The 27,980-nt window shown below is 38.4% G+C and overlaps 1 protein-coding gene across 1 annotated transcript; it reads right to left on the bottom strand.

Moving 5' to 3' along the window:
* Positions 1-3: 3 nt before the first annotated feature.
* wnt10a (wingless-type MMTV integration site family, member 10a) lies at positions 4-27,980 on the bottom strand. The gene is made up of 4 exons (XM_058082802.1): positions 27,591-27,980; positions 25,854-26,119; positions 16,257-16,630; positions 4-3,286 (listed from the first exon to the last, which is right to left on the bottom strand). Exons 1-4 carry the CDS (start codon positions 27,653-27,655, stop codon positions 2,753-2,755), a joined length of 1,239 nt encoding a protein of 412 aa, XP_057938785.1. The 5' UTR covers positions 27,656-27,980; the 3' UTR covers positions 4-2,752.

The following is a 27,980-nucleotide window of genomic DNA, read 5'->3' as shown; positions in this document are numbered from 1 at the left end:
ATACACATAAATACACATAGTATGTTCCCATGTCAGAATGGTAACACCCAATGGAAAATAAACAATTTGCTTTCAACAATTCATAGTTGTATGTACAGACTGGAAAAAAGTAGGAAAATAAAAATATCCATATCTTAAATACTTCATGGACAAAACTCTATATAGCGTACACAGAAATGATGTTTGCAGCAGGAAATGTAATGCTGACAATGGGGGGCCAAACACTGAAACATTTTTCACTTTTTTGTTTTCAACAATTTCAACTTTCTCGTAATTATGACTTGATGACTTTTTTTTTTTAATTATTGGCGTTTTTCAAAAAACTCAATTTTAAAAACTCAACTTTATTTATTTTTGGTTTTTACTTATAATACTATGACCTGTTTTATTTTTAAAAAAAAATCAGTTTCCTTATTGTCATTTTCTTGTCATCATGCTTTTATTCCCATAATATTTCGACTTAATTTTGACTTTTTCTGCAACCCAAGTTTCCATTACAACTTTATTCATTGCCATATTTTCCGCACTACATGGTGCACATAAAATCCATTAATTTTTTCAAAAAATCAACAAGTCGTTTAATAATCCAGTGAGTTGCAGCACTGAGTTTGCTCTTGCATTTGACATTTAGCCCCTATTAGGTATATTTAGCATATACCTAATACCACAGGGCACCTTATGTATGTGTTCAGTACAGAAATAAAGAGACTGCACCTTACAATCAGGTGCACCTTATCTTGTGGAAAATAAGGATAGTTTGTTGGACTTTTTAAAGTTTTTACTTTAATATTTGAATTGTGTGCTACTACAATACTTTCCCTCATATTACATTATTTTCATAAAATTACCACTTTTCTCATGACAACTTTTTTCTTTGAATAGTTGGACTTAATTCTTATTAATATATTCTACTACTGATTTTTTCCATTTTTGTTGTTGTAGTTTTCTCGTGAAATTATATTTTTAGAATATGTTGCTGGTCAAAAGCCATGGGCCACAAATGCCCCCCCTTTGGCCACCCCTGGTGTAAATACTAGAAAGCATAATGACTGAATCCAAATGCAACATCTATGTGGAATATGTGAAAAACACGATAAATCTACCACATTTGTGCATCTGCAAAAATATATGTAAATAGTGATCATCAATGTAAGAAGATGGAAATTATCTTTCTGATCGCTAAAGTAGTCCCACTCTGCATTTAGCTTAATTTAGGATCAATTGCAGGCAGCAGCTATCTTGCAACAATAATTTCATCTTGATTATTATTTCTTCTTATTCAATACCCATATGAGAATAATGCTCTTTCTTTATTGTTGTACAAATATTAAGTTATCCACAAAAATAAAATAACTTAGATAACAAACATATAAAAACATAAAAAAATACACATTTTACATGAATTCATGAGAAAATACTCCCAGAGTTTCCTGGATAAAGTTCTGCTTGTGCAAACAGACTTAAATCAGTTAAACACCAGAAACAAGATTCCTGTTTTCTGTACTTTCAACACAGGACCATATTTACTTGAAATAAATTAGCCTTTTTTTTCTTTTTTTTTTTCACAAACCAGCCAACTCTTGTACATTTTATCAGCTTAGAAGTTTGCATGTTGCAGAAACCATGTCAGCTTTCTTATTGGTAGACTTGGAGGTTGACATCAGAATATCCACAGGTGTGCTTACAAAGTGTGAGTGTAGGTACTGTGTATACGTAACACAAAGGCCACACAGTGTTGCACACAGCACATGGCATGATAAAACGTGTTCATGTGCTCATTCCATTCATACAGCATTATTATAATTATACATATTTACAGGAAATGCCAATCTCGGGGATCCACTGGGCACTGTACGCTGACAGTCGTTTTACATGATAAAGCGTGACTGTGATTGTGCCTTTTCTATCCAGAGCTAATTGAGGTGGCTTTTATTTCAACATCCTCTATTAAAGGGAAGGAAATGGTTCCAATTGCTCAGGTCTGATAGGAGAAATCCCAGGAAGCCGCAGCAGCAATCAGATTATCAGATCACTCTCTCAACTGTCATTAAATTTCAGTCTTTGATTTCGGATTGAGGCCATGCTTTTTTCCTCAAAGTCCTCCTCCTGTCATAGAAGTGGTACATTCTGTTTTGGTCCAATTTGCTTGCCTTTAGCTGGTGTGTACATCACACTTTTAATATTTTAATATTCACTGATGGAATTAAGGACTGTCCAAGGCTATTGCATACAAATATATACACATTTCATTTCCTAAGTGCCCTTGAACAGTGCCTGACATCTCTGTGCTCCAGGCATGCTCCAACAAATTCTTGTTGTGAAACAGTCTGTTTGTTACTGTACATGTAAATATAAGACATAAAAATGTTATGTAACATGGTGTTTATGCTGTAAATAGTGTTATTGTCTGTGTGTATGGGTTTCAGAGTGCGGTGCCGTTCCTTTTTCCTTTTTTTTTTTTTTTTGCATTTATCGCTTTCATATACCTGATAGAAGTGTGCTTCTTTGTATCAAAAGAAATGCAAAACATCCATGCTTGCAGAGTTGTGACAGCTTTGGGCATGTCTCTTTCCAACATGCAAATTTATGCCGCCTGAAGCTCTTCGCAGAGTTCTGCTCCTCTGTCCCGCAAAGCCAAACGCAACATGGAGCGGGGCACATATCTCACAGTCACAGACCACTTTCTTGTCAATAATCTCAATTTTAAATGTTATTTTTCTTTCTTTTTCTTGTAGTCTTTTTCAATACTTCTTCATTTGCACACACTGACCCATTCTGTTATCCTGCACTCTTCACATACCACGTAGCAACACCAGTGAAACTTGCAGTTGCAACGTTCACTGCGTGTCTGCTGCAGAATGTTGTGGCCTCTTCCGCAGCAAAGTGTCTCACAGTTGTCCATGCCTGGACTGGTCTTGTTGCAGATCCGTCCCTGCGTTCCCGCTGAGTCCGAACCCAGGTCTCGCTCACAGAAATCCGGTGACTTTTCAAAGTAGACAAGGTCATTGATGCTTGGCCTGCGGCGGTGTGTGTGATGGTGGTGGTGATGATGGTGGTGGTGGTTGTTGTGATGGTTGTGGTGGTTGTTGTTGTTGTTGTGGTGGGAGTGATCCAGCTGCCCGGTGTTGCGGTTGTGGGCCTTGATAAGTGTGGCGATGTGGAAACGTTCTTTGAGGATGGAGCCAACCACACGGAATTCGGGAGTGACCTGCCAGCAAGTCTTTAACTGACAGCTTCCTGATGTCCCATGACACTTGCATTTCCTCCTCATGTGATCTAGCACCACCTGAAAAAAATGCATATAGAGATAGTTACAACAGTTATACAATCAGAACTTTTCCACTTGAAAATGTTTGTGCATGACCAAACACCATAAGCGAGTTTCCTGTTGGTTTGTGATGTGTGAGTGTACGTGTAAACATCTATACTAAATATGTACAACAGCAATTCATTACTACATATTTAGAATGTATTACCAATGCGGTAAATCAGATAATCATTTTCTACCAAATAGCAGCCTAATTATAGATATTTAAAGCACAAAAGGACAAATATATTCCTTAAAAAAGGTTTAAATCAAAAACATGAATACTGAACCCTGTGTGGCCTCCTTCGTACATTGGATATTTGCCATGAAACAGAATCCCGTATGTATTCACTAAACAAAATATAGTTTATCAAAGTTACATTGACCACCTGGAAGCTTGTGCCTTTTTTGCCTCAAGCTGTATATGAGATATTAATAATAAAAAAAAAGTAAAATAATTGAAGTGGGAGACTGAAATTGATGATGATAAATAGATTTGACTCATCTGTTTGGAATTGACATGTAGGCATGAAGGCAAATGAAAAAAACAAAGTCACAGAGCCAAAGTCAATAATGTTTTGTCACATCAGTCAAAGCTGTCTGAAAAAGAACACCAGGGTTGGGATAAGAATGTATCAGACCACCTGTAGAGAAGGAAAAGTCATAGCAGGTGATTAGAGAGTAGACCAGAGAAAAGTGTCTATAACACATATTACTATAAGATGTTTAAAGTTTGATGATGCAAATCTTGGTTTTCATGTATTAACCTACGTTGACCCTTGTACCAATGTGTTTATGTTTTCGGATGTATTTCTGCAGCTATCACTCATCAAATTGGCCAGGAATGTAGGGCATCCGAGAAAATGAAATGTTTGGCTTAAGCAAATAAACAAAAGAATGGAAAATATGCTCCTCTTCTGCATCCCTGTGTGCCCATAATGTCTGTCACGATAACAGAGAGTAACCAGTATGGCCTTTTGAATAAACACGGGTCTACTCTTATTGGGGGTGTTGAAAAGAAGCTGTGATCGGTGCATAGTAGAGCCTGGAAGCCTTTTTGTAAACATCAGTATAATGGCTCCAACAGTGCTTGCACTGTGTTCAAATTGCAGTATTTGGTGAAGTTTTTAGGGGCAGATTCAATCCCAGAATCACAAACATGCTGGACTTAAACACATGGCAAAGTCTGTAATCATGAAACTCTCCAGCCCACTTAAACTTTAAAGAGTCAGACTGACCTACTGTAGGAGTCATAATTGCATCCACATTGCTACTGTTTGATGCCGTACTTTCAGCAGGATGGCGGATTAAGAGCACTGTGATACAATAAAAACATTGTTGTCATTGCAGGGTTATACCAAAAACGGTAGTATATCATTGTGCATTTGCCTCAGTGAAGAGAAAGGTTTACAAACTATTTCTCTTTGGCATCTTTTTATTAAAACCAGCTAATATCAAATCAAATCAGTCGTGTTTATGTCGACAACCCATCTATGTCGACCATCTCATCAAGTCCTGGTCCACTTTTGGCGATATAAAATGTGAGACCCAAAGGCGTAAATGCGTATTTATGTATAACAAAATATCAGTCAGATTTCAGCAAAAAAGCAAGCATCAGCACTCCGATATAAGCACTCCATTCCAGACTCCACTTCAGCAGCATCTGGATAGAGCCCATGTGATCACAAAAACTGTGTGTGCTAAGTAGAAGGAGCGACGTCAAAGTAGGTGAGTACAAACCCGCCTCCCATGCAACGCGTTGGCACAGTTCCAACATATTTATTTATAATTATTTTGCAGCCGTGCTCAAAAGAAAAGCAGACACTTGTGGTCAGAAATACTACTGACTTTAATAAATAAATATTGGCAAAACAATTTTGGACCTTCTGGATCAGATTAATGACGTTGTGCAAGGTTCCATTGTATGTATGATTCGTGCTGATATCGGATCGGATTGATCCGATTGATCAGCCGATTCTCAGGGGTGCTATATTGATATTAGTATATTGGAAGTGAACAAGTTGTACTGGGACACCCCTATACAAAAGCTGTCACATTGTCACTGAAGTCGACATATGGCATTGCTGCAGCAGCTCTACTGTATTAGATAAGAGTACAACATATAACATGAAAACAGAAGAATCAAAATAAAAATATGCACAAATGGAGGAAAACTACACTTATATCAACATGTACAAGTGGCTAGTTTCGGTTTCAATTGATGTTATGTTGACATTAGCTTTGACATTTGTCAGCCAGTCTGAGGGACCTAAACAACCTAAACGAGATACATTTTTATATATCAATTGACTATTGCTCTGTAATGCTGACTTTTGACTGCAACTCAGGAGCACAAGCTTGATTTAGGTCAGGGGTCAGCGGGGGCGAGGCAGTTACCCACGACCACATGAGGCGCCCGCAAGCCTGCTTTTCCTTCAGGTTTTCAGTTAATAATTTGAGAACACTAGAAATAAATGCATTCTGAAATACAGAATGTGAGTCGTGGATACAAGCATGTTGTTGATGTTCGGTTTGTTTTAACTTAAATTACCTACTGTATGAAAATAAATGCTACAAAATTGAGTAGCTCCATTTTCATTTTGTAAGAAAAAATGTTGGAGACCACTGGTTTAGGGTATAGTTATCAAACACGAAATATTGTGCATGCATGCACTACACACGCTAAATGAGCAGAACTCTGCAAACTCTGTTTTCTAATCATCTCTTAGGAGATTTGGAGTGATTGGCATGACAGTGGAAAGGCATGAGACACTTAACAGGTAGTGGGGGATAAGGACGCTGTCTGCTCTTGCTCCATATGATCTCTTCTAAGTGTCCTGTCAGACTGTCATGCCTGTGTGCTGATCCTGCTGAGTACATTCTGTTCAAGTGAAAAGTAACAAGATGAACCCAATGGTCCCTGGTAAACTGTGACACTATATGACCCATTTCAAAAATTAAACTACTTTTAGTCCCAGTTTTAATTTATTACAGTACATCATAGATGGTTGTGATTCTGGGTTGTTCCTGTCATTTTTTTTACAGATTAGATTGCCCATAAAGACGCAGAAATAGGTTGTTTCACTCTTTTCAGTTTTTCTGACATATGACTGAATGGTGGAGAAAAAGAAGAAATCTGATGCACAGATTGGTCCTCATGCGGCCTCTGTGAAGGAGTGGTTGGTGAAGCTGAAAGGGGTGTGCAGTAAAAGGGGGGTAGGGGAAAGGAAATGACAGAGGAAGACAAGATGACAGGAGAAAGAAGCGATGATTTTTGGTTTGGAGAGGACTTCAGCTTGTAGTGTGTATGTGTGAGCGTTTGTGTAAATCACAGATCATTCTACCTACACAAGCCGTTTAACAATACCCACAATTCCTATATCCTCTCTCATTCGACACCATGTGTCACAAATTCTAGCACAGTCAAACCTTGCTTTTTGACATTAATTCATTTAGACAAAAACCAAAAAAAATTCCAGAAAAACCAAGGTAGTTTGTCCCAAAGGAAATTGTGTAACCCTAATTCATTAGTTCCAGATCGCCAAAAGTACATCTTATACAGAGGAATTTTGTATACCCCCTGCATGGCGTCATTAAATTTCGGCAGGGTGGCTATGGCGATGGTGACATCCACACCTACTGTGTTTTTACTCAATGATGTCTGGGTTTACATTGCATGTTCACTACAAAGATTAGACCGCAGCTCAAGACAAACATCTGGCGAGTTTTAATTGGGTTACAGAGTGAGACAGAGGCGACTATAAAACAACCCCAGACAAAGATCAAACACAACATGCTGGGAGCAGATTCAGACTGCAGGATGCAGGATGCATTTGAGTGGGAGTGGGTGGGAGGCGGGGGCGTCAGTGCACCATATCGGAGGCGACTACTGTGCAGCAAGGAGTGGATGCAGTTATCTTAACGTTAGAGGTGGCATGTAATGTACTTTAGCTGTCATAGTTGGATGGTTGGATTATTTCAAAATGTATTCACAGCAGACAGTATGAAAAGATAAGGAAGAGCGAGTGACTAAGACTAAGATTCCCGGCCAAGAATCTGAAAGAAAGCGTGATGACTTATACTTATTTTTTGTTTTGATTTTTGTCACACATTTGGCAAGAATGTAGAAGTGTTGTGTAATTTCAAGGTCAATAAGAAATGTGTTAGCGTGAGTAATTGCAGTGATTATATTGCAGAAAAGGAAAACACAAGGAGGCAGTTTTCAGCATGCAAATACCTGTTAGAGTTGTGCTTTAATGCACACCGTACATAACGGCAGCATGCAGAAGGTGAAGTATTGCCACACTCCTGTTGTGTGTGGTTTTTAAAATCACATCCCAAAAACATTACTTTTGTAACTATGCAGTCATCCATGATTTTTGTAATACCTTTAGGTGATAAAATGATCAAGACTTGGCATTCATAACCAAAAAATGTCAGCGGTACAAAGCTGATGCCTTGTTCCTAAATGTGTTAGTTTTTTATCAACCATGTGATTGAACTGTAGACTTTCAAAAGTTTCACAAAGATAGGACATTTAACATTTAGGAATTATGCATCATATACTGTAATGTGGGCCTACACACCTCATACTTCACCAGGTGTTTCATCATCAATAAAGAATTTAATAAACAATCAAAAACATCTATAAACAATTTGATTAGCAGCCAAACATGCCCATGTCATCACCTCCACCAAGTATGCTACGGATTATTAGCTGTTCCTTTCCTTCGCCATACTTTTCTCTCCCTGACATTATGACACAAGATGACCAAAGAATGGGATTCCATAACATTGGAGGGTTTTTTCATGTTTGCTGGACAAAGTCTGATCTGGATTCCAGATTATACATTCATCTGTTACTTTTTGATGCCACAGCAGTATTATTTTTGGTACTTTGGAACCTTGGTTATCGTAGAATTCATTTTTTGCCAACAATTATCACTAGAACTGTATCTCGATTTTTGCAGGGAATCCTTGAATCATCCTCGTGTGTGTGGATGGTTTATTGGTTCATAGAATGCACACAGAATGATGAATAACTCTGTACCTGTTGTCTTCCTGTCTTTTTTCAAGCACAGCACAGTGTACTGATGAGGCGTTGAAGTACACTGCATATTTCAGATTTCTTAAAAGAATCTGTGCTTCTTTAGGACGGCGGCAAAAGAAAGATGTAAGCACAAGAATGCGGAGAAACACCATTGAATTCATGAAAGAGGTTGTAGGAAAGTACGAAGGTAGTATTTGTTACAAAACAACAACAATGTAAAGGTTACTTAGTTGCGGAGGGTCAATGGAGCCTATCCCAGCTGTTTTCGGGTGAGAGGTGGGGTGCACCATAGACTGTTCGCCAGCCAATCACAGGGCATATATATTATATAATTTGGAGTCACCAATTAACCTAGCATGTTTTTCGAATGTGGGAGGAAACCGGAGTACCCGGAGAAAACCCACACATGCACGGGGAGAACATGCAAACTCCACACAGAGATGGCCGAGGGTGGAATTGAACTCGTGTGTCCTAGCTGTGAGGTCTGCATGCTAACCACTTGGTCGCTATGCAGCCTAAAGACTAATTATTTTTTACAAAATGTTTTGATTGTCAGAAAGGGATTAATTTGATTTGCATTATTTCTTATGAGAAAAAATGATTCCGTTTTCATTTAGTTTGTTTTTTTGTTGGGCCAAACAAATTAATCATTTAATTTACAAATTAATAATGAAAACTGAGGTTTCACCGTATAAAATGTACCTTTATCAGGGCAAGATGCAAATGTAACTGGGCGACACCAATGACAATCATTGCCATTCTTATGTTTAATGTACAGTAGCGTGTTTGGAATGTAATCACCAGTCAATCTCTTTGTCATCATGATTAGTCACTCGGGAAAAATCCATGTCTGCTGTCTATTTGTCCCAAATCAACACTGTCTTGTGTTTGTTAGTTCAATGCTAAAACGAGAGTCATCAAAGAACCAAACAAAATCCAGATGCACAAACTCACAAGTCACTTTAAACAAATCAAATGCTTAGCTTCAAAAGAACACTTTGCCATACACAGACAAGCTCTCTTGCAAGCATCGTAACTCACTTATACAGATAATAAATTCCAGCACATAAGACAGCAAGAGCGCATGTTGTGCACCAGTGTCCACAAACCTCATTCAGAAGCTGTAATAAAATGTCATTACCAGCATATGTGCTTCCACCTGTTGAGAATTTACCATGAAACTCTCGACTGCCTGAGCATTCATGCCAATGCATGCGTGTGACTAAATAGGTGCAGTTATAAAAGTGTGTGTACTGTATACATATGCATGTGATCTGTGTGGTGAGTCACATCAAATGCTCAGCCAACCACGGACATGGAAAGGACTTAACCAACACTAATTTTGTTACTTTTGACTGGGGGTCTGACTCATTGCAGACTCAATAATTGAAAGGCATTTATCATCACTCTGTCTGAAAGGTTCTATTATTGGAGCCAATGCAATCTATTCAGAACAAACAAATGTATTTTCTGGATGAAATAACTTCTGAATCACATCTGCAGAAACTGTCAACCTATTTTAATTGCCCCAAAAATAAGTTATCAACCTTATAAAATTACTTATGGCAAATTATTCTGGTCAGATTCTGACATACAGCCAACAGAAAGAGTATATTTGTGTATGTTCATTCAATGGTAGGCATATAGTACAGGAAAAGAAAGGATGGGTCCTTTGTAGAAAAGGCCATAACATCTCACCCACTACGCCTTTAGTCAGGCCCTGATGGTAATCATAATTACCACAGGGTGTTTGCCAGTAACAAAAAATACTGTTGCACAGTCACCACCTGCCTAATGAACAGGCATGATTGAACAGAACACGAGGCACAGCTCAAAAAGGTTTCGTACATGCACACGGGGAAAATCGCCAAGCATTTTTTCAGAGGTGTGTTGCCTGAAAGATTGCGCAGAGTTCTCAAATTAAAAAAAAAAAAAAGCAGAGCACTTAGTCATGAAATTTACAGCCCCACAGAAGGGTTTCCTTGCCTTAAGCAGGTACTTATAATGTGGTTATAGAACTACCGTTGACTGACGTGTTTTGGTTCATGGCAAATTGAGCACTGTCCTGGCACGGGGAGACAATCCTAATATAAATGTGTGCATGAATGTCTTTTTAGTACCAAGTGTGTGCTGGGGATCCCCTTTTTGACAAATTAATTACACTGCCCACAACTTTAGCGTGCTGTTAAGTATCTTGTTCAGAGTCATGGGTGAGCTGCAGCCTATCCCACCTGACTTTGGGCAATACGCAGGGTACGCCCTTGACTGGTTGCCAGTCCCTCACACACCACAAATAAACGATTCACACTCACATTACTTTGTAGTAGTGACGTCTCGGAACAGCTCTTAGGGCCGGCTCTTTGAAGTAAAAGAGACATTGTTTTTTTTTCTTGACTTTTTTCTGTTAACGCTGTGTAGGATGCGACACAACAGAAGGATTAGGGATGGGTTATACACGCAATCAAGCTGAAAAGGTGAGGAAAATGAGCAGCAGGAAACAAAAGTTGAGACACTTTGTGTTTCTGAATGTGAATCTTTGCGAAAGATGAGTGAAAACTGTTACCTGGATGCTGCTTTTTATTTAGCCTTTGTTATATAATGTTTATTGATGTGTTGTTGACTTGAAATTTAAGAATACAGTGGAACTTTGGTTAGCGTCATTAATCCATTTTAGAAGGTCCGACACCAACCGAAACGTACAGTCATGGAGAGGAATTATTAGACCAGCCTTGTTTTTACAAATGTAATGATGTAATTTAATTTAAATCTATCCATTTCCATGATTTTCTCAAAATTATCCAAAATCACTTAAGTTCTTTAATAAATAGCTATAACATGGTACTGCAAAAAACAGCGCTTTTAGGCATTCGATGTTGTCGTGTTCATTTTATACTTCAGGTAACATACTTGTAGTAGTAACAGCCATTAAAATGAACAGGAAACTGAAGAAACTAGGCTTGTCTGTGACTGTACTCTCACCTAATAAATGTTTCCCATAAGAAATAATAGAAATCAAATTAATCCGTTCCAGAAAGCCAAAAATGTTAACACAAAACATGTTTTCATAGTTTCACTATGTGATTGGCCAGTGACACACAGCGACTGCCTCTCTCGAGATCGACTATGCAGCCACAATAGAGGAGCTCAGAGGTGCAATTGGGAAGTTGAGAACGGCTCTGCGTTTGTCACAATGCCTCTACTTTATTAGGTTTTCTTCAGCTCGCCTCTATTTTGGTTTATTATTTATGAAGTGATTTGGTAAACTTCAGTAATATGCGCGGTGAACAGCGTTGTGCAGACCTGCAGTGACTGGCCACAACATTAGGTACACTTGTCGCACAAGAGCGGCATCAAGCATCCTGCATGTATGGCTGACATGAACGTACTAAAATATTACATCGCTCTCCATGCGTTGGACCTTCCAATCTTGAATATGTTTCATAAAACGTATCAGTCACTGACAGTGTTTTTTTTTACGTCTGCTTGCTGCTTGCTTGCTGGTGATATAAAGTCAGTTGGAAAACTGCTTGTAGTCCTGAATGCATTGCTTTTTACAAAAATAGAGTCAACAAGGCTGACAAATTATTCCCCTTTTTGCCATGTTTGCATGAATCACCAACCTCACACACCTCGTTAAAAATAATGAAAGAATAAAGTCTTAAGGATCACTCACTCACACACACAGTACACATATAGCTGAATAATAAACAATAGTACATATAGCAACTTCTCATCAATCCATGTCAAATTCAGACTTAAAATAATGTACAGATTTAAGCCACACCCATTTCCGGTTAAACCACACCCACTTCCGATACGATACAGATAATTTAGTGGGTAAACAGATACAGATAGTGCTGTACTTGCTCATACTTATATGTAGTACTATGAGTGTGTACCCGAGGGGAGTGGCAGCTGAACAGGGAGTGATGTCAGGGTTCAGAGTTGAGTTTTAGCTTGCAATAATAGCCTGTGCATATAAAGCGACCAATGTAGAATACTATATATGAGTCACAGCTTCTTTGAATGTGTCTTCTGAATGCCTTATATGTAAGTATTTTAGTTCATTTGAATGCTTGACAATACATAATTGCGGCATAAAACACGTAAAATTTGCTTAGGTGCATTTTTTGGGACTAACAATAAGTCGGATTCAACAAAAATAAAAAGCATACAGCCATTCATTTTCTATGCCGCTTGTCCTCATGACAGTCACGGAGGTACGCTGGAGCCAATACGAAACATTGAGAAAATTCATGAATATATATTTTTTTAATTTGAATCTGGTCATGGCGAGCAATCACTGTAATACTAATTTTAATCATTTTTCACATGGTCAGAGAATATAAAGATCTATCTAATGTAAACTGAGAATGTTTGATACAGCTTTTGTAGTTGGCCTTGTTAGATGTTGCAGGTGTAACTAATGTTGTGGTCACTGATTGTAATTTATTAAATGCAAACAGTATTTTAATACGTATGTAACATTAATGAATATTGTGAAACCCCCTGTGAAGAAATCTACTCTGCTCAACTTACTAAGTGAACTGATTTCTCAGTTTCCATCATGTGAACAGAGCAGTGCAAGATGGTTATTCCAGTGGAGGGAAGGAAGGGCGAAACTCTTTCTACTTTCCACTCTGGTGTTTGAAGTAAAAAATCTTTTGCAGGATTTTAAACATCTGTCTCCAAACTGCCAACAGCCACTAATTAGAAGTAAAAACAAGATGGGACGTCGTGAGAACCCTGGGGTGGGCATGAGGGGACATGCACACCCTGCTAAAAAACCACCACATTCCTCTACTTGAAGAGTACCTTTCTGCAAAGGGGAGTGGGGCAGTGGGTGGAAGGAGCAAGGTGGTCGGCAAGAGGAAAGACGACTCGGGCATGATTTGAATTTACTCACCTGTTAAATAAAACACATTATTTGTTTGCCGTTTTTACTTTTGACTGTATGAGTTAAGAAAGCTAATCTTAACCTAAATAAGTTCTAACAGTGACAGTCGAAACATGGAAAAATTGACTCAAACGTCTTTCTTTGACTTCTGAGGTTCAACTGTATATGCAATGTGAAGGTCATATAATTTGGATATTTTGAAACTGCTTATAAATCCACATGCAAGTCCACTGCAGATAATAACACACTAAGGACTTCAATGTTCAGAAGCAATTAGCCTCCTGAGGCTCAGCAGACAGGGTAAGTATGAGCCCCCACTGACCCACGAGTTTCATAACAATACTTTATACATCCAAAAGAGGCCCCCAAAGACAATTTATTCCCTTCTTTGGCTCATGAGTGCATTACTACATGTTATATGAGCCTCCACCTAAGACTGACTTGGAACTGATGTCACCATTTCAGAAACTAGGGTTATTTCTACTATTACAGCTACCACTGGGAGAGCAAATGTTGTTGCTCTTCCATGTTGTGTTTTGTCTGCATAATCAAGAGGACCAGCCGTCAACTGAAAGATCCAGGCCCAAATGACTTAGGAGGAAATAGGGAACAATGTGCAATTTTCATCTACTTTGTGTCGATCTTGTAGTTGGAGGTCATCAAGGCTAGTCTCCATCATTTGCATCATGCAAGTCAAGACAACCATTTAGCAAGTTAAGATGTACTATACAGTAGTATTATATTATAATGAAAATAAATACTATTGACATTTAGTGAATTTTATAATAAAGCCTATTTTAAAATGCCAAATGGTTATGGATTATAGATTGTACAGTATACAGTACAGTATACTTTTTCAAGTGTACTGTACTGAAGTGAAGTGAAATTTTGCTGTTTCATGGTTGATATGCATACTGAAGCAAATTTTACGTATTTTTGCCTAAATTAAGCATTGTCAAACATAAATATGACTAAATAAGTAAGTTTTCTACAAGATTACTAGGTGTCAGCAATGTTACCGACACACAAACACTTGATCGCCAGAAAAACAGGCTTTTATTGCTGGTTTGAATGATCTCACAACAAGGACTATAATCCGCAATGAAAATACTACTGTTGTGGCTGTAATCCAACCCGAGTTGAAACTCAACTCAGAACCCCTGGGCATCATTTTCTGTTCGCCCGTTTATAGCAACACACACAAACACGAGTCTTACATACGCTTATTATGTCTATCATATTTTGTAATCCGAGTGTAAAAGTGACTATATAGGTGTTTTTCATGTTGAGACGGTTCTAATGTTGGAACTAATTCACTGCAATAAAGGAGGTATTCTGGTTATTGTTAGATAATTAATTACCATGATATACATGTACTCATTTTACTGTGCATTTACAGAAATTATGATAACTACAGTTGAGCGACCCCTTTTTTTGTCATATGGTGTGAAAGTACTTGTAAATTGGTGAAACCAGATCTTATAAACACTCACATAATTTTATTTAAAGCTGTGCCTAGATTATATGTATATAGTATTTTCATATAGACAGATATAAGCCAATATAGCCAATGAAACAAGTTACCACACCTAAAAAAAGCTGACCCAAACTGTCAGTCAGTGCACAACCACAGGAAAAAGACAAAGGAAATCTAAAATCAATAAGTATCAAAAAATCAATAAAATCAAAAAGAGACTACGTAACATATTTATATGCAAAAAGATGTACTGCATACGTATATGAAGTTGCTGCAGCTGAGGAGTAAAAGAGAAATAGGTAACCGAGCAGTTGGTTGATTCCAAATATCCACCAGAGGCAATCATATAGCAAAGGAAATATTCTGTATGTCGGAGGAACCACAAGTCAAAATGATCAAATGTAACCACAAAAAGGTGCCTGATATCAAAGCGCTCATAAAGCCAGGAGTTAAGGTGTTGAATGACTTTATGTATCCTGTTGGTTGTATTCCTCCCTCAGGTGCCCCGCTAGCTTGTGAAATCACTTCAATCTTTTGTTGCCCCATCTGTTAAAATACTATATGATATCATCATAATAAAAAAGTCTACAATAGACTGGATAACAACTAATTAATAAGCATTTTACAAGCTTAAAAGTAATAATTTCCAACCTGTGTGCAACCTTAGTGGGTTTGGTGTAATATGAATGGTTGTTTGCCTATAATTGCCCTTTGATTGACCGGGCACCAGTCCAGGGTGTGTTGTTTGCTTTTCACCCATCATCTGGGATAGGCTCCAAGAGGAAGCTAACTCTCCAAAAAGTTAACATGTTTAATGAACTCCATTGTATTCTTCATATTACGCAAAGTTCTTGGAGTCCCCGAGTCTTTTCGGCACACATTTCTGCTTGAATGAATACAGAAGATGGACTTCTGACAATCTCTCACAAAGTCTGTACATGCTTGAAGCCACACGGCAAAAGCTTTGATTTAGTGTGCAGGTGTGACTTAGTGTATATTACTCATGCTTATCTAAAAGTAAAAACGCACATCCGCTTTATAAGATACTGTATGTCAGAAATTATACAAGCCTCGACATATGACGCTTCCCTCTACTCTCACACATCATTAGTTATCACACAAATTTGCTCCACTTGTCACTTGAAATGCAAAGTTGATATGATGTTTTGTTAAGATATTTTAGCATATATTGGCCTACAACGGATTGCTTTTTAGCATACTTTTTTTTTTTTAGCAAAAAATAGTATCAAACAGCCAGATAATGTTAGGTGAACGCATAACAACAAATATGTTTTCAGATCCGAAATATGTAAATAATTTGTGTGACGTTTACGGTTTTTCTAATTCTATGACTTCTAGACATTCCTGATAGTTCCACAGCAAAGCTTCACCTTTAAAGTTTTGTGTGGTATTGCAACAAAAACTAAAGTTAGGGTTTGTACTACTTTTGGTTGAATTTCAATTTGTGTCACTTTAATGGTGTTCGTCTTTGAAGCCTCCACTGTATAGTTATTACTCGACCCACCTGTCTGCCAACCCGGTTGTTATGAAGCCTCATACGGGCATGGATGTCTCTGTAGGTCTCACGGGCATCCAGGAAGTCGCGTGAGAATTTTTCTCCAAATTCCACATCAGGACTGCAGCCGCCCCACTCCCATGAGTCCTGGGGTCCGGGAAGCTCGGCAGGGAAGTGTTCCATGACACCATGTACCATCCCCTTCCCTCGATGGATGGCCTCCAGTTGCAAGCGGTGCAGTTTGATGCGAAAGGCTTCCTCATCGCCACGTCGCTTCTCGTCACAGCTACAGGCTTTCAGTTTGCCCATGGAGCAGGCGTTGGCCACAGCATGCACCACGCCTGCTGCTGCAATGGCATACGCAAAGGCGCTTTCTCGAAAACCTGTGAGGAGAGCAGAGTAAAGCGGGAACAGGGATGAAACAACCTTTAACATCGTTGCACTCAACCACAGTGTCCGGGAACAATCTGGACAGGAACACATGAACTGACGCACCGTGTGGTTTGTGTCACAAAAAATGTTTGCTTCACAAATCCATCTAGCAAGGAGCCAAAAGAAACTGCCTGGAAAAGAGCAGGCAACATTGCAAAAACTGCTTTTAAACTTGACAAGCTGCTGAAGAGGGTAAAAACACAATGCCAAATCCCACAGTTTTGATTTCCAAAATATAAATACTGTCCGTTTCTGATAAAACAGCTAGTCTAATGTCATTATTGTGTCCATTTACTTTGAAGCAATTACTGTTTGGATGCAAAAGGTGCCACAAAATTGTAAAAAAAAATTGTAAAAACATTATCTTTAATAAAAATTATCTTCAATAATAATTATATTAAAAGGTTATTAAAGGTTATTGCCATTAAATCTGAAAATCCAAAAGTTCACACTGATTTAAATGTAAAGCAATGCTTACCACACATTAAAACTTAATTTCTGTTTTGTTTTTCATAATATTACGAATAAATGATTGCCACAAAAAACTCAATTTTTCTTCAGAATATTATATAACATCACAATAATAAAATATTATAACATTATTCTTGTAAAATTTTTGTTGTAAGGGTATTTATATTATATTTCATATGTTTTGTATATATTTGTAATTTGTCAACCATGTAATTTAGGTGACTCTCTTACATATTAAAGGTAAATATATTGGCATTCAATGTCTTTTGCAAGTTATGTAAATCGCCGATTTACATATTCTAACATTGCTGTTTCACCTAAAAACCTGACATGCAGACTGAGCTTTCACCCAAAGTAATACATTTAGAACACTACTAAAGGACTTACAGCCAGTACAAATTAACCTTCCTCTTTTTTGTTCAGGACATACAAATAATTTGATTTGCCCATTAACTTTAAAATCAACAAAAAACAGGATAACATCTGGGACAATGGCAATTAAGTGTTGCAAACACTTTGTCTCTGTGGAGCAGCTGAGGTCCACCACTCCCATCAGAAGGCGGGCAAGCCAAATACACATTGTTCCAAGACAAGAGTGTGACTCCGTCTGTGTGTTTAGTCACTGGCCAGCTTTTTACATGTACTTTTATAAAGTCAATTTCGCAATGGTTGCATCTGAGTTTATACTGCATCATTGGACTCAACATGTCCTCATGGCTCTTTAAAACATACTTGATGCATTTGGAGCCTTATTATAATCGCCTTGTCATCATTTTTCTTTGACTATACATTTTTTCTGAAAGTTCTGCAATTTAAATCCAGTATTGCTGACTTCATTCTGGAACCAACACAATTGATCTTTGGTGTGAATGTCACAGTGATAAAATTATGATGTCTACAAATCGATGGTTACATCAGTTCAACTTTTCCACACAAGTGTCAAAGTGACTGTTACGACTGACATGGGCAAGTGTTTCGAGAGCAGTTTTGACCTCCAATGTGGAATCATTTTTAAAGAGTCATCTTTACATAACTTAAAACTTACTTTACATAATCATTGGTTTTTGTACACCCCAGTTTTCAAAGGTTTAGAGGCAAATTTTACCATGGGAAATCCAATTAATCTTTTCCCCCAAAATATTCACAAAAATCAATTTTAAGATTTCAAGATTCTAGTTTTACATGCATAAAACAATGCAATTCTAAATGACTGTATACCTAATATCTAATTGTATAAGCCATAAGACTGAAGGGGAACAAGAACACCACCCTAACTTCAGTGTCAATCATTCAATCCCAGGCCTGTGATTGTGAGCATCCGGTTATTATACGGCCGCACATAAGTCACAGAAGTCGTAAAAAAAAGCACTAACGATTAGAAAGGAAACGTGTGAAGCACAGATGAAAAGAAACCACTTGGAACTTTATAGAGAAGTGCTTGAAGGGAAAACTTATTCATGCTGCTTGTTGGAGTCAAATAAAAAGCTATTAACTCCAACTGCCTTTTTAGTATTGTTTGATGTCATTTCCTTGTTTAGTCAGTCTTGCGTTGTTGCCTCCAGTCAGTGCAAAAAACATGAGACGGCTGGTTCTGGCTGGTTAGGTTGAACAAAAATGACAGAGGGGTGAGCCAAGTAAGAATCCTTTACCACAGTGATTTTCAACCACTGTGCCGCGGCACACTAGTGTACCTTGAGAAACCGTCAGGTGTGCCGTGAGGAATTATCTAATACCACTTTTTATAATTAACATTGATTAATCATCATTTGCAAATATTATGTCAATAGCCATGAATATATCGACCGAAATATTCCAATTGCATTTGGTATATTTGCTCAAACAGAAAGAATTGAACAGGGATGGAATATTCCTTTAACCAATCCGATTGAGGTATCTTGTACCCGCTCAAACGGAAAGTTGTCAGAGTGCGTTCTTCTTCGTGGTGTTTTTCTTCTTCTGTTGTTTATTGGCGGTTGGCAAGCAGCTTTCGTATGCATTACCGCCATCTGTGAAACAGAATCTAAACCCTTCTATACTTTATTCACAAGTCCAGTTTTATTAAAAAAAGAAAATGTATATCTATATAAAACGTGTACTGAGTTTAATTATAAAATATTAGCAAGATTGAATTTGATTTTTTCCTGTTTAAATTTATCCCGGGTGCGTTCTTTCAGCGCATGCTCAGATATGACGTAACACGCAGATCCAGACGTTCTTCAGTTTTAAAAATAGAGGCGAGCAATCGGCACTGGACTAAGTTTGTTTTTGATTCAAACTAAATTTCAAGACTGGACTGACGAAAAACTGGCAGTACGGAGTTATTCCAACAAGTGAAAGAATAACTTGGGGAAGCCGGTATCACGTGATGTTGATGTTTACGTTTTACTGGGCATGCCCTATTGACTATTCTGTTTGATTTTCACGGTGCATGTAGACAAGAGATTGGAATATTCCTTTCCATGGATACCATTGTTTCCTGAAAGGTCATTCGGAAAGAGAAAACTCGTCATGTAAAAACGTGGCTACTGTCGAGTGTCTGTGGTGTAAAGACTGTCAGAGCAATGTAATATTGGTCCGTGTGACAACACCTACCTTGTTCCTCTGATAGACTTATTGATGCACGTGTGAGGTTGTGGTGACATTTTGTAACATTTTTGGTTAGTGGTGTGCCACAAGATTTTTCCAACGTAAAAAACGTGCAGTGGCTCAAAAAAGGTTGAAAAACACTGCTTTACCAGAACCAAAGCTTTTGTGCACATCTTGATTAATTTTGGCAGTTTTGACAGTTACAGTGTATGACAGTGACAACAGCACTGACACTAATGCTAACAAGAGAAGCCGTTGACCATCAAAGACCAGGAGCTCTCAAGTCTTCTGATTATTCATGTACATATCAAAAATGTGATAACTCATGATCCTCATTGTAGTCATATATAAAGCCAGGTAAAACTAATTTTAAATGAAAACATGGTGCACAACACAGGCATCAATTCTCTGTTTTTCCAAAGAGAAGGATTGGCATAGAGTGGTTCAGTGTGCAGTATGTTTTTAACGTGTGCCATGCGGTCATGATGCCAGATAAGCGGTCAGTCATTGCGGCGGCACTGTCGGTGCACATGCCAATAGAGTTTTCCCAGCTGAGTTAACCGGACATATTCATTCAAGGACTTGAATGTTTCCTCTCCAGTCGTTTTTGTTGGCAGAGTCCGTCTGCGAGAACTGCCCTTTTCATCTCCTAGAACAGAGAGGCTGTGCATGGTCACCACTGACACAGATGTCACAGATGACAGAGGAAAATAATTTAATTGTATGTTATTTATTTAAAATAATGATTTTAACATGGGTTTGATTCTCCGCTTGGGCATCTCTGTGTGGAGTTTGTACTCCAGTTTCCTCCCACATTCCAAAAACATGTTAGGTTAATTGGCAATTGTAAATTGTCCATAGGTATAAATGTGAGTGTGAATGGTTGTTTGTCTATATGTGCCCTGTGATTGGCTGGCGACCAGTCCAGGGTGTATCCCGCCTCTCGCCCGAAGACAGCTGGGATAGGCTTCAGTATACCCCCGCAAACCTCGTGAGGATAAGCAGCATAGAAAAGGATGTATGGATGGATTTTAACATGAGCCTTTTATTTCAGAATGTATATATTTTTTAATGAAATAAAATATTTACACAGCAGCGAAATTTAATATTGCCTGTGTTTATTTCCTGCAGCCAGAGATCAGAAACCCCAGCAACAGACCAGTAAAGCAGACGATACACATGAGCACCAGATGTTTGAATTATTATTATAGGCACAATAATCCCTGATAAAAAACACGGGCTACTGTTGCGGCTGTAACTCGACTCTGAAACACCAAAGTCACTTCCTGTCTGCCCCTCAATGAGTTCCCCCAGAGAACACATTTATAGCAACACACAAGCACAAGTCATATTTATGTCTTAAATGGCTTATTTTCCATTATTACAGTATGTCAACTACATTAGGTAGTACGTTTTGATGGTGAATGACCCATTACATACAGTCGCTTTAATTTAAAGAAAATATGCACGATACAATGCAGTATTTTACATATTATTTCATTAAGTCTATTATTCTGTACTGTATACATCAACCCCCCCAAATACACGCACACAGACCCCCACACACACACACACTGTACCTCATGAGAGAGGGATAGCACTTAGGAGCTGCCTCATACATAGAAAGCCTGTTTTAGGTCTTTCCCTGCACTGAGCCTGGCTCTGTGATGCAGGCCCCCAGATGACTGGGAACAAATCAATCTAACAAATAATTCACTGGCTGCGGCATGCCCGGCTGAACTGATGGCAGAGAAAGTGGCAAAATGAATTAAAGATTGAAAAGAAACTGTCACTTTGTGTTACAAAAACCAACTAAACTGGTTTTATGCTCTTGCCGGCGAGAGTTGGGAAAGTGCTGAGAGGAAATTCACAAGCACTTGCACTGGCGAGGGAAGTAAAAGCATTAGAAGCAGCCCAGCGAGCGGGAAGATGGTAACAGGAAAAGTAACGGAATGAGAGGTATTCGCCTATTTCTGTCTATTTATGTCTTGCTTGATGCTCTCTTGAGGCTGATTTTAATGCAAGCTAAACACCAGTAGATACGGGCTCATATAATTTATGAAATCCATCAAGTGAATGATCTGTGGCAGAGAATGACAGCAGCAGTGAGTGCTGTAAAATGACACAAATGATGAGGTCAGGCACATGTGTAAAACAAATCGGTGCAATCTGTCAGTTGAGTTTTAGGGTGAGTCAAAGTGAAGATAACCTGTTTCCGACACATAAATTTAATCTGAGATTATTATTTTCTCGCTACTCCACCTAGATGGAAGCCAATCTAGTGGATCTCAAGACAACAGTAAATCTCTAAGTCTCTTTTACAGTAGTGTACTTTTGTAGTAGTTTGTTAATTTCAGTCACTTTGTAGCTACTGTAGAAAAGACCAAATCAGCATGTACCAGATGAATCATCATATTCAAAGGGCCTGTTTATGTCAATGGTTTCTGCAACTGAGGCAAGGCCTCAATTAACAATGACAAACCTTAAATAAACAAGTACAAGTACAGATTAAGATGAGTAAGCATATTCTGTGGGGCTACAGAAGCTATTATTGTACTGATAACGATATGTGTTTGTACCAAAGTGCGGAATGGACAGAGTGACTCCTGTCAGTCATTCAGTCTCATTGTCCGAGTGGGTGGAGGCGGGGCCAATGGCGAGTACACAGACAATGAGGAGTAACAATGTGTTTTCATTTACACAAATTCTGACTCTGTATTGTCCTACAATTGGCTATGCATGTCATTTATTTATGTACTTATGGCACACCTGAAAACGTGAAACATGGCAATAAACATAACAATAACTTGTCTTGTATTTTTTTCTCAAAAGCACCACATTCAGTACTACAAGCAGTTTTCCAACTGACTATATATCACCAGCCACCACCCCAAATATGCAGAAATAAACAGTGACTGATGCACGATCGTGCCCTCTGTCCTGTTAAAAATGCTGTGTATTTTATGAAACAAGTTCAAGATTGCAAGGTGCATACTGCAACGTATTGCAAGGGGAGTCATATTTTATGCCAGCCATAAATGCAGAATGCTTGATACCGCCCTTGGGCCAGTAAATGCAGGTCTGTACAGAGCTACACAGCGTGTTACGGAGCAAGTTTACCGAGTAATAAGATATAAACAGAAATCAAGACGAGCTGAAGAAAACCCAATAAAGTGGAGGCATTTTGACAAATGCCATGCTGTTTTAAACTTCCCAACTGCACATTGTGAAGCATCTCTGAGCGCCTTTGTGGCTGCAGTACTTCTAGGGAGAGGCGGTCGCTGTGTGCGACTGGCCAATCACCGAGCATGAATACATAATGAGCATTTTCTTGAAACACAAATAAATAATAGATAGATAACAAATAGATAACGATGAAAATGATGATAATTCATTCATTAAACAAAAATAATAAAAAACAAAAATGATAAATGTAACTCAAATGTAATAGATTTATTAGAATCACACTCTAATTTAAAGTGAAAAAACACATACAGGCTGATCCAACTTTGATTTAATGTCCTGAAAAAAAGTTAAAATGAGGCTATGTAGTGTGTGTGGCCTCCACGTTTGACTTCACAGAAGTGTGATTGACTTGGAGTTGTGTTGTTTAAGTGTTCCCTTTATTTTTTGGAGCAGTATACTGTATATACAAGCTCAACAGAAGGTGACTTCACAACAATTTACCGGGACTTTTCCTGGAGAAGGCTATGGTGGATGTACAGTACTTTAAGGTAACACTCCAAATATTTTTCAGTTAATAAAAATACATAAATGGTGTTTAGGAGTATTTCAAAACAAAACGGAAATATTGTTTAACCAAAGTGAATTATTCACTTTTTTTTCTTGTTATCCCATTAATGAGCAACCTCTAGGTACATTAAAAATGTTTTATACAAATAAAAAATTGTCATTTATATATTGATATTAAGCATGTTTTTGGAATGTGGGAGGAAACGGGAGTACCCGGAGAAAACCCATGCACGCACAGGGAGAACATGCAAACTCCACACAGAGATGCCCGAGGGTGGAATTGAACTCGGATCTCCTAGTTGTGTGGCCTTCGCACTAACCACTCAACCGCCGTTAGAATTTAGAATTGAATTTTTTCTAAAGTTAACAAAATTCTCAATAGAATAGGGTGTGAGTCGACACATTCACAAACCAAACATTTTGTCATCAAAATGCCATACTATACTTTTGCCATAATGTCAACACAGTGAGGATATACAATTTGTATGACCTCTCATAACAAGACACTTTAAATATATGGTTTTCAACAAATTACAGTGCAATGCATACTTTACCCACTGCTTGTTAGAACAGGCTTAATGTGAATGTTAAAATGCAGTTCCAGCATTTTGGGGACAGATATTAAGAGCAAAAAACAGCTGGCCTAAACATCATCAGCTACAACAACATGTCCTCATCGCATTGTAGTGCGTCATTTATTAAAACCACCCACCAATACTCAATTTTCGGTTAAAATTCTCACTTAAGTGTCTTTTACGTCTGCATTGGAAAAAAATGAAAAGCCACTTTGACTCAACGTACTGTGCACACGAAATGCACTGCTCATCAATCCTGTTGCTCGAAAGAACCAGATGCCCTTTCCAGTCAGTAACTTGGGTTCCATCTATGTGAAGATCCTCTTTCATCCTTTTGTAGCTAACTTGTAAAGCTCTGAACACTTCAAACAGTGTTTGAGGAAACTGATCTGCACCAAGTTTGGTAATCTGCAGATGACTAACTTTTGAAGTCCACTGATCTTTTGTCCAAACTATTGAGAGTGCAGCGGTGGCTGGGTGTTTACAAAGTAGGCAGAAATCAGTGGGGGTAACCATGTGCAAGATTCAGTCCAAAATAAGAGAAAACATGATCTCCTTTGACTGTGGAGAAATAGATTACACTAACATACTGTATGCTCATTCACGTGTGTAATTGTGGCAGCAAATCTTTCCTATGAACTTGTCATTTTGATGTATTCCATCAATGTGAGATTGAGCGTGAAACCGCAACCTGTTTGAACATCAAATCTTTGATGCCCTCATACGTTTTTCCGTAGTCTGTCTTGTAAGTTTTAGCTCATGGAGGTGACCTTTGTTTAAGTGATTCTCATCTGATGGGTCAGGACACAAAAACAGCTATTTAAAAATGTCGTTAAAATATGTATGCAACCAATGTCTGACTTGTTTTTTTTAATTAAGAGTTTTCCCTCCTTTATAACGGATAATTACGTCCAGACCCGACCATGATAATGGTATATGACCGTGAATTTGAAGTTGGATTTCTTGTTTATAAATGGAATATTTTCAAATTTAGAGCATAGAAAACTGTTTACAACCTTTTAAATCAAGTTTTAAACATTATTAGAGCCCTTTAGACCTTTACCCGAGTTCAATTCCACCCTCGCAGTTTGCATGTTCTCCCCGTGCATGCATGAGTTTTCCGGTTTCCTCCCACATTCCAAAAACTCCCCGTGCATACATGGGTTTTCTCTGGGTACTCCAGGTAAACATGCTAGGTTAATTGGTGACTGCAAATTGTCCATAGGTATGAATGTGAGTGTGAATGGTTGTTTGTCTATATGTGCCCTGTGATTGGCTGGCAACCAGTCCAGGGTGTACCCTGCCTCTCACCCAAAGACAGCTGGGATAGGCTCCAGCATCCCCCGGCGACCCTTGTGAGGATAAGCGGTAGAAAATGAATGAATGAATGCTTGAGAATCCCTAATTTACGCCAAAGATAAGTACATTTTGCTAATTTTGACTAATGATAGGCCATATTAATCCACAAAAGAAATTCAAAGTGTTGAGAAAAGTCTGTATTTAGTCAAAATTAAAAAGAGCAATATTTTAGTAACTTCCTATTTGGCAGAAACTATATCGCTTATAAGTGAAATACCTTGCTTGGTTTGACCTAAATAGAAGTGATCCACAACTTAATGACAATTAGATAATGTGGGTGGCAGATTGAGACCATTTGTGAACCTTTGCTTTAGATGTAACCTTCATGCAACATGTTGCATACACATTCACTACTTGTGTACAATAGAAGCAATACAACACAACAAAAGTTCTGTGTCTCAGGATGATATTATCTTGCAACAAGTCTGACCTCTTTTGAAGACAATGCTGTCGTAAGGTATTTTGTTCCTCGTCTCCAGGCTGGAACAGTTCCATCGGTGCCCTCTGAACTGGTGTTGACACTCGTGGATAGCAATCTGGATTCCCTGGATGGCTGAAGCCGTCACATCAGGGTTGCGCATGCACACCTCCAGCTGTCGCCGGGTCAAGCCCGGCAGTGTCAGGCACACTGTGTTGGCATTCAGAATCGGGTCGATGTTGGGGAGCTTCAGGCCAAGGATTTCATTAGCGTCTACCCTGCACGAAAAACACACGTTCATGCTCCATTCCGAAAACAGCAATAATAAGTTCCATAGTTCTAAGATTTGATCACTTAAACTTGTAGTAGTAGAACAGTGTAGCAGCCACTCAATTAAACACAGTACCTAAACAAGTACATAATGACAATAATGAATAAAATATACCGAAATATGAATAAAAAATTAAATATGATGACATGATGACGTAGTGGCTGGCATGTCTGGAGAAATGGGTTCAAATCTTTGTGTGTATGTTCTCCATGCGTGCACAAACATGCATCTTAGGCTAATTACTCTAAATTGTGTATCGATATTAATGTGTGCATTGTGATTGACTGGCGACCGGTCCCTGCCTCTCGCTCAAAGTCATCTGGGATTTCGTCAAGCTCAACTCGGACTCAAAGACCTGACCCCAGCTGCATAGGAAATGGATGATGATGTAATTAACTGGAGCAACAGTTCTAGTATAATATTATAAAGACTTCACAACTTTTCAGTTCTGATAAATGGAAATAGAACAGCTACAGTAATTACAACGGAGCAAGGATGAGTTGACGGTGGCATGCATGAAGGAACGACCTTTCCATGTCAATTCGAGTAAGGATATCTGCTATCATGTGAATTCAGAATAACTTGAACTCGAGATGCTTGAACATCAGTAGTTAGTCTTCGAGATCAGTCATGTCAGGCACAGCTGTGGAGCTGACAGCATATCGAGAGACTTATTTTCCACTTCACAGCAAAATCAGTAACAAGCAAAACACAGGCTGTACTTATGACCTTCTGATGAGAGCGTTTCTAGCTTACAGGTGAGCCTCTTCTTCTTCTTTTCTCTGCTGTCATGAAGTGTAAAGAGCAGGTCTTGTGTTATAGAGCCTCAGCCCGGGACGCAATGTGGAGCATGGCTGCAGGCGTACACACGCACATCTGCACATGCTTGACTGTGACCTGACACGCAGCTGTATGTTTTGCATACATTTTGTTGCCACATTTCATAGGCATGTATGTGTCTCTTCAGATTTTTACTCCGCAAGACTATAAAGATCTTTTATTCTCTTGCTGGGAGTTAAAAAGAATAAAAAGGATCATGATGATCATCCTGGTGACGGTATTGCATTTTGATACTGTAGTAGCTTAACTCTTAATTCCATTTAGGCTTCTGTGACTACCTGTTGTGTTTCCTGCTTTGAGGTTAGGCTTGTTTCAACAGCTCTTTCCAAAGGGCAACATATAATTAAGAGAGACATTGTTTAGAAAGGAGGGGTGCATGGTCAACCAGATAATTTGCTAAAGATAACATCTTTAATAAAATACAACACTGATTAGCTCTTCATTTTTTTAACATTTAGTTTGTTTCTTTACTGCTGTGAGTTATTTTGAAATAACACAAATTCTCTTCACTGTTGAATTAATTAATTTTTAAATATTTTTAAGACATTCAGTAATTAGTCTAAATCACTTGTACTCACCTTTTATCAAGGAGACAGATAAAAACCAAAATACATGTCACTCTGATGACTGATGAGTGTTCCATTTTTTGTTGTCTTTTGGCATTAAGAAGTCCAAGTCCAAAAAAAAAACTTTTTTTAAGAACAAAAAAAGGATGTTATGGAGAGCTAGTCCAATATTCCAACCTGAAAGTGAAGTCAAAGAAAAAGAGAGGTCAGGTCTCGTCCCGGGTCCAGATGTGGCGTCCAGCGGTGAGAAAGTCATCAAGAGGTGTTCTCTGACGAGTGTGAGCAAAAGTGTCTGTTGCCGCTCTCCTCCGTGCACATGTTAAAGTCCAAAGAGTTGTCATCGGTGTAACATCCCACAGTGGAGAGACACGCACTGAGAAAGACGCTTACAAGTGCGCACGA

Source organism: Doryrhamphus excisus, chromosome 9, assembly GCF_030265055.1.
Source record: "Doryrhamphus excisus isolate RoL2022-K1 chromosome 9, RoL_Dexc_1.0, whole genome shotgun sequence".
In the NCBI taxonomy this organism is placed as follows: Eukaryota; Metazoa; Chordata; class Actinopteri; order Syngnathiformes; family Syngnathidae; genus Doryrhamphus; species Doryrhamphus excisus.
Note: the sequence above shows the minus strand (reverse complement) of the source record. Positions and strands in the feature narration are given on the sequence as shown.

What these genes read in the sequence shown, in the direction of transcription:
- wnt10a (XM_058082802.1), bottom strand. Translation starts at nt 27,655, where the DNA reads ATGGAACACTCATCAGTCATCAGAGTGACATGTATTTTGGTTTTTATC. An exon ending in ATCTGTCTCCTTGATAAAAG is followed by an intron (nt 26,120 to 27,590) that starts GTGAGTACAAGT and finishes TTTTTCGTGCAG; the next exon opens with GGTAGACGCTAATGAAATCC. An exon ending in ACAACCGGGTTGGCAGACAG is followed by an intron (nt 3,287 to 16,256) that starts GTGGGTCGAGTA and finishes CATTTTTTTCAG; the next exon opens with GTGGTGCTAGATCACATGAG.